Source organism: Oryzias melastigma, unplaced genomic scaffold, assembly GCF_002922805.2.
Source record: "Oryzias melastigma strain HK-1 unplaced genomic scaffold, ASM292280v2 sc00231, whole genome shotgun sequence".
NCBI classification, from domain to species: Eukaryota; Metazoa; Chordata; class Actinopteri; order Beloniformes; family Adrianichthyidae; genus Oryzias; species Oryzias melastigma.
In genome coordinates this window covers 592,911-600,519 of record NW_023416884.1, presented here as the reverse complement: position 1 = coordinate 600,519, position 7,609 = coordinate 592,911, and the positions used below count along the sequence as shown (strand labels likewise).

Below are 7,609 nucleotides of genomic sequence, written 5' to 3'. Positions count from 1 at the left end.
ATATATATATATGTAAAATACTAAATGTTTTTGAGTTTTATGTTTCAGCTGCAACTGTACTCTACACAGGACTTAATTGAACTCTATCAGGGATCATATTAAATAGTATTCTTTTCAAATAAATATTTTTTCTTTTTAATTCACTAAAACATTTATTTAGGGAGAAAACCTTGACTTAATGTCCATGCCTTTGACAGTTTTAGATTAATTGTCTATTTTTGAATTATTGCATGAGTTTATTAATCTCTGATATTTCCATCTTTCATGTACAGTAGTCTTGTATTCACTCCTCCACAGAGGACACACTCAAGGTGAAACTTTCTGATTTTTTTGTTTGTTTTTACTATTTCCAAATTATTTACATAAATGTCAGTTTAAGTAATTATGTTTATTTAAAACATCTGCTTGTTTCTTTAAATAAAAATGTTAACATTTTTGTTAGTATTTAATTATATTGTAAAAATAAGTTTATTTTGTAAATTTTGTGTTTGTTCTAGATGCTGAGTTGACTATTAAACCCAAATGGTCAACTTTTTATATTGGAGAATCTGTGACCTTCAAATGTGACATGAAGGAAGGAAGAGCAGAAGACTGGAAATATACATTGAAGAGAAGTGATTGGACAGCTTATTCTAATGTCCCACAACAACATTTATTGTTATATCCTCTATATAAAGTTCACAGTGGTGTTTATCAGTGCTGTGGTCACAGGAAGAGTTCAAATTCTACAAAGTGCAGCAACAGAGTCTCTATACATGTATCAGGTAATTATTACTGTGATTTTACATTTTACCATATATACCAACGCACTTAGTCACGTTGAACATTCTAAAGCATCTATTTAAAATGTATGTTTTCATATTATCATGCACAAAGTTATAAATTATACTCCAAAATTTTACTGACTTAACATCAATATATTAAAACTTATGAAATTAAATTGTGTTGTTAAACATTGCAGACAAACCCAGATCCAGACTGACAGCAGGAACAACAACTGTGTCAGTAGGAGACAGAGTGACACTGAGCTGCTCTGTGGAGAAATCTGCTGGTTGGAAATATGAGTGGTTCAGAAGAACCTCACACACCTCTGAATACAGAATCAATGATGGAGAAAATGGAAACATCAGAGTCTCACAAGGAGGAATCTACAGATGTAGAGGATCTAGAGGAGAACCAGCCGTCTACTCTGATAAAAGTGATGAAGTCACCATTAACATAACCTGTGAGTGATTTAAGTTTAAAGCTTTTTACAATCAATGATTTTAAAAGTAAAATGTGTTTTGTTGCTTTATTCTGATGTGTGCAGTTTCCAACAAAGTGAGTGTGACCCAAAAACCCAGCTGGTCTCAGATGTTCAGAGGAGAGACGATCACTCTGACATGTGAGGTTCAGGGAGGTGAAGGAGTTCAGTGGGAGTATGAATGGAGAACACCTCAGTCACAGACATTCAGGACAAACAGGAAAGACTGGACATTCACAGCTTCCATCAGTGGAGACTACAGCTGTAAGAGCAGACCCACAGATGATTCCTATTCTGCTACAAAGTGGAGTGAAGCTGCCAGAGTATCTGTTTCAGGTAAACGGCTCTTTTTGTAAATCAAATTTTCCTATATTAATGTATGTTTTATAAACACTTTCATTTTACGTGTTGGCATCTGCTTAGAAAGATAAATATATATCTTTGAACTCCACAGCTCACAAACCAAAGGCTGAAATGAAGATCACAGAGTTTCCAGCAGAGGGCAGAGTGAACCTGAGCTGTTCAGTCAAACCATCATCTGGTTGGAGTTTCTTCTGGTTCAGAGGAGAGAAACTCTCCAAACCACTGACCATACAAGAAGCTGTTTTCCTTTCAAATGGACAAATCAGTGTCTCACAGGGAGGAGTTTACAGATGCAGAGGAGGAAGAGGAGAACCAGTTTATCACACAGAGTTCAGTGATCCAATCACTGTTGATGGTGAGTTTAATCAGGGTTTTATTAGAGCAGAGAACATAAAAATAGTTATTTTGACAATTACCTTTGAAACTGTTAAGTTTTGGCTCTAAAGTAATTTGCTTATATTTCATAAATAAAACTTCTAATATTTTTTTCTTAACTAGAAAGTCACTGGGATGTCTTTGTCTTCTAAAACACCCAAAATTAGTCTTGCTGTAAATGGAAACCCATAATACTCACAGCAGGGAGGGGTACTTCGTATCCATAGTAAATAAGTAACATTAACAATTCCTGATGCAAAATCAACAACATCGTCAACATAGAATAAGCAGTGAAATAACAGAAAAATAAATAGTCTATACAGCTAATGATCATTAATGTGTCTCTGCAGTTCCTGAAATAACAAATAAATTGCACACTACGAGTTTGTCACAGAGAAGAGCAGAAGAATAACTATCATGGAGAACATTTGAAATCTCCTGCTTCATTTTAGTCTGACAGCAGAATTTTCAGAGTTCTGTTAACCCGTGGAGCTTCCTAAATCAGAACCAAAGGTGTCACATGAAAGAGTTTGGTCAGAAAACCCAACGAAGTTGTTGATAAACAAGAATCTTCCTCCAACAGAGCCGGTCCTGAGAGTGTCTCCACGGTGGTTGAGTCCTGGATCCTCAGTGACTCTGAGCTGTGAGGTTGAACATGTGTCTGCAGGATGGAGCTTCTACTGGTATAAAGCTGTTCCTGATCTATCACACAAGTCTGGCTCTTACAGCTATGAGCTGCTGCCTGCTAGCTCCAATGGGACTGCAGACAACTCCTACATCATTCATGGACAGACACACACAGCAGGATATGTGTGCAGAGCTGGAAGAGGAGAGCCACACGTCTACACTCTTTACAGTCAACCTCACTTTGTCTGGTCTGGAGGTCAGACTCAGGATTCTTGAGTCATTTCAAAGGTTTCTGTTTTTAGTCAATCCAGCTAAAGTGTGCTGATCTTCCTCATGTTTGTGTTCAGATCTTCATCCATCAGCGTCTCTCTCAGTGAGTCCTGACAGAGTCCAACACTTCACCTCTGACTCGCTCTCACTGACCTGTGAGGGAAACTCTGCTGAGTGGAGAGTCGGCAGCTTTCTGCTTCCTGACTTGCTGTCATTCTGTTCTGACTGGGGAACAATGACTGGATCAACATGTCATGTTCAGAAGATCCAGTCCAGTAATGCAGTGTTCTGGTGTGAGTCTGGATCAGCTTTCAGCAACGCAGTCAACATCACTGGACACAGTGAGTGGAAACATGTTTGGATTCCTTTTTTGAGCTTCACTTCCACACAACTTGAATCTGGATTGAGATGATCAACTGGATGTCAAAGCAGAATGAAGCAGACAATGTCAAACATGTGCTGATGATCTGTGATGAGGATGAATGTGGATGTTTCCAGATGATGATCTGATCCTGCTGAGTCCTGTCCATCCTGTGACTGAGGGACATTCTGTTACTCTTGGCTGCAAGTGGAGGACAGAAAATCTTCTTTCTAAAGTGTTTTTCTATCAGAATGACACATTAATCCAAAGTGAGAGCAGAGTGGAGATGATCATCCCTGCAGTGTCAAAGTCACATGAAGGCTTCTACAAGTGTCAGTCCTCAGGAAAAGAATCTCCACAGAGCTGGTTGGCAGTAACATGTCAGTAAATCTTTCCAGTTGTTCTCAGCATGAACAATAACAGCAGCATTTAGTTCATGAATGTGTCACTAAGTTTGATTCAAATCCATGATGTGTTCCAGCAGCATCCAGACCTGACAGCTCTTCACTTCATGTTCTGATGATTGTTGGACCAGTTTGTGTTTTTTTACTGATGATTTTCCTGCTGATGTTTTATTTGTACAGAAAGTCAAAAGGTGAGAAGTTTTCTTTTAAAAATCACTTTGATGATTATATGATTTTTCAGTTGTTTATATGATGTTTCATCATAGAAACATGTGATGTTTTCATTTACAGATTCAAGCTCCATCAGGTTGGTACTTTTTTTCTTTCTTTTATTGATTGATGTCTGTGTTTATTTAGTTATTGATTTCTTTCATCTCAGCAGGTCTGATGAACAAAATCAGAACTGTGATCCAGATGAGATTGATGCTGAACACAACACATATGCTTCTCTGCTCCACGGTCAGCCTGAATTTGGACTTTTCACAACCATTTATTAGCTTTCTTTTCAATCTAATCAAATGAATCTAATTTCCACTTTCTTCTGGTTTGTATTTGAAGGTGACGTTGATCTATATGAGTCACTCAGAGGTCCTGAAGACACAGAAAATAATCCTGTACATGACAACATAGGTAATCTGAGGGGATTTGTGGGATGATGTGAAATAACTGATCATAATTAAACACAAATCATATCCAGCTAAACATTTCTTCAGTCAGTCAAATATAAATAATTTTCTACTGAAAGGAACATTTTAGAAAAAAAAATCTGTAGTGAGAAAGTAATTTGACCCGATGCAGATATTACTCGTTAAGTTATTGACAGATCAAAAACTGTTCCTTACTTAATAAGCGATAAAATGACATTACTGAGATTATTTAGCACTTATCCTGAATTGAAATGATTCAAATGTCGATGTACGCATTACCTCTGGTAGCTATTTTCTCCCAAGACAACTCTCACAGATTTACTGCTGCAGCTGTGTTGCTTTTCTTGTGGAAAATGATCTCGTAGTCGGCATATGCTTGTACGAACACAATTTCTGTCACCATGAAGTATGAAGCCCTATTGGTGTTTGTTCCCGTTGCCATGGTGAATCGTAATGTCTTTGCTCCACTGCTCAGGGCTTTTTATGGTGGCAATGCTCTCATCTGACTCTGTGTCCAACAATTCAGAGTTGATTGAAATCAAACATTTTTTTTCAACTGATCTGAGTTTGTTAACTCTGAGTCAGTCAACTCTGAGTGCAGGTTTGAACTCTGAATTTGTTAAACCTGCTTCTTGAAACAGGCCCCTGGTGTGATGTTCTTACCGCTGCAATGACCTTTAATTTTTATTTCTACACTTTTCCTTCTTCATAATGATGCGTCAGTGCAGAATCAGAGATCACAAATAGTCTCACAAATATAGCACCAAAAATAATTCAGCATCAGACACAGAGCAAAGAACATTCTTGAAGCACTACCATTTTTCAAAACAGGACAACTTACCTAACAGTCTCAAGAAAGAAACTTCATCTTAAGCTTGGAGTGGACATGGTATCACCACACTGGAATTGCATCTATTGAGAGTGCTTTTTCAACATTTTTTTGCCCATTATTGCATTCTCAATCTGTAATTCCCATTTTTGAATTTAAGGTTTTGATGATGATCCTTGACAGAAGCAATGTGCAATAAAGGGTTTTATGACAACAACAAATTTCCATTTAGTTGGAGAGTATTTGTCGCCATAAATCTCAACCATCTATTGGATGGTGGTGTGTTATATGTCTTTTCAGAGAAGTATCAAAGATGTAGCATGATTCCTTAAGTTAGCCTGTATTGGCTTTGCATTTTTAATATTAAAGACTGTCATGTAGTTGATTGGTTTTCAAATACTGCTAATATACTCATTTTCTCACAATATATAGGATAAGAGTGTTTTTATGAGCAGCATGGATCTTCTGCTTTGAGAACAACAACTGAAACTCTGAAGAGAGTTCACCCTGGAGGTGAACATTATAACATCAGTCAAGCTCAAACAATGGATCTCCTGTTTGGCTTTACCAACTAAATTTAGTGATTTTACCAAAAGTGTGAATAAAACATTTCTATGTTCTTTCATCAGGAATTGCTAAAGTTAGGTTGAGCTGAGTTTCTGCCAAAGGTCTAAAAGCTGAAGCAACACGAGGCACACAAGTGGTCATAACAGAGCTCCTAAACCTCCATGTCTTAATTCTTTCACTTTGTAATGTAAATTAAAAGTTGTTCACATTTGAGAAATGTTCTTTTGTAATATTCTTTTTGTTGTCATATGATGACTCCTGTGGTGTGGCTCACAGTGCCTCCCATTTGCATTTGTGGTATTTGTTGCCACTCTGTGGCATATACCTTAATGTAGTAAAAACATCTTGTGATGCTTAAGGCAAATTATTTTTTGTATGTGGATATTTCCAATGTCGCCGTCTTGACTTCAGCAAAAATGTTATTAAAATTACACTGTTTGATATGTAGTTATCTTTCTTTCACTTTATGGCAAATAATATTTGTTAGTCATGTGTATTAAACAAAAGACTGAATTTAGAAAGTTGCAAGTTTTTCAAGTCAGTTCCTGCCCCCTCTGGATCTAGATGTAATTCATTTAGGGATGTAGACTTTGAAAGTGGCATGGTTGTTGGTGCCAGATGGACTGGCTTTACTATTCCAGAAACTGCTGATCTACTGAGATTTTCACCCAAAACTATCTCTAGGGTTTAGAGAGAATGGTCAGAAAAAGAGAAAATGCCCAAGGAGCAGCAGTTATGTAAGCAGAAATGTCTTGTTCTAGCTGGTAGAAACTCAAATAAGTTATTACAACTGAGATCTGCAGAAGACCATCTCTGAACACGTCCAACCTTGAGGCAGATGGATTACAGCAGCAGAAGATCACAATGAGTACCACTCCTATCAGCTGAGAACAGAAAACCGAGGCTACAATTCACACAGACTCACCAAAACTGGAGAACAGAAGAATGGAAAAACATTGTCTGGTCTGGTTGCAGCCAGACAACGTCCCGGACCAGCGGGAATCGCCCGCTCCACCTGCCAGGAGAGAGACAGTCATTGTGGGGAGCGCGGACCGTGGGGCTGAAGACAGGGACCGGGGCCTGGGCCGGGAACCGCGGATCGGGGGGCGGGAACTGGGTACCGTCGGGGGGGGAACCGGTAGGGCTGTAATGAGTATCCGGGTGCTCGGGTACTCGCAATCTGCTCCCGAAAATTAGAAAACGAATATTCGCGACGTCCAAGATCGTTGATTCGCAATCTTTATAAATGCAGTAAATTGCAGTAAAATATAATCAAAATATCATCTGGGGACAATGTATTTTTGCTCTGAAATGCAGATTAGTGTGGGATTTTAAGTTTACGAACAAAAACAAAGCCGAAAGTAAGATCAAGTAAGCACATCTTCGTGACGGTGAAGCTTCCAGTTTTCAAAGAGAAACTATCGAGAGCTTTTTTACGTTCAGATATTGAGACTGAAGTTCTGCTCACAGACATAACTACTGAAAAATTAATTAGCATTAACATCGGAGCTTTAGCTCCAGTGTTTACATTCTTTTGTTAAACAGTTCTGCAATCGGTCGAAAGGCCTCAATCACACACCCATATACACTCACATTCACACCTAGGGCAATTTAGAGTAACTAATTAACCCATGAAGCATGTTTTTGGACAAAGCTGGAGTCTCCAGAGAAAACCCATCCATGCACCTGGAGGACATGCAAACTCCACACAGAAAGACTCCTCATTTCAGGTCCCCCAGCCGGGATTCGAACCACGGTGTTTTAGGAACACAACAGGGGTGTTCCTATAACAACCCTGATGTGTTTCAGGAACACAACCACTGTTTTGCCTTCCATAGAAAAAAAAAAGAAATGATATACATTGCCATTTTAAAAAATATAACATTGTCATGCAAATCTGTAAAGACTCATTTATCCAAGATC

General features: G+C 38.2%; 1 protein-coding gene across 1 annotated transcript in view; it reads left to right on the top strand.

Moving 5' to 3' along the window:
- LOC112139540 (Fc receptor-like protein 5) overlaps nucleotides 1-4,199 on the top strand; it is a 23,192-nt gene extending 18,993 nt beyond the window's left edge. The window contains exons 7-15 of the mRNA XM_036210753.1: nucleotides 962-1,225; nucleotides 1,310-1,579; nucleotides 1,698-1,961; nucleotides 2,565-2,864; nucleotides 2,956-3,219; nucleotides 3,377-3,619; nucleotides 3,724-3,834; nucleotides 3,935-3,950; nucleotides 4,023-4,199. Coding sequence (XP_036066646.1) covers nucleotides 962-1,225; nucleotides 1,310-1,579; nucleotides 1,698-1,961; nucleotides 2,565-2,864; nucleotides 2,956-3,219; nucleotides 3,377-3,619; nucleotides 3,724-3,834; nucleotides 3,935-3,950; nucleotides 4,023-4,140 — 1,850 coding nt within the window. The 3' untranslated portion in view covers nucleotides 4,141-4,199. The remainder of the gene's footprint in view (nucleotides 1-961; nucleotides 1,226-1,309; nucleotides 1,580-1,697; nucleotides 1,962-2,564; nucleotides 2,865-2,955; nucleotides 3,220-3,376; nucleotides 3,620-3,723; nucleotides 3,835-3,934; nucleotides 3,951-4,022) is intronic.
- The last annotated feature ends 3,410 nt before the right edge of the window (nucleotides 4,200-7,609 follow it).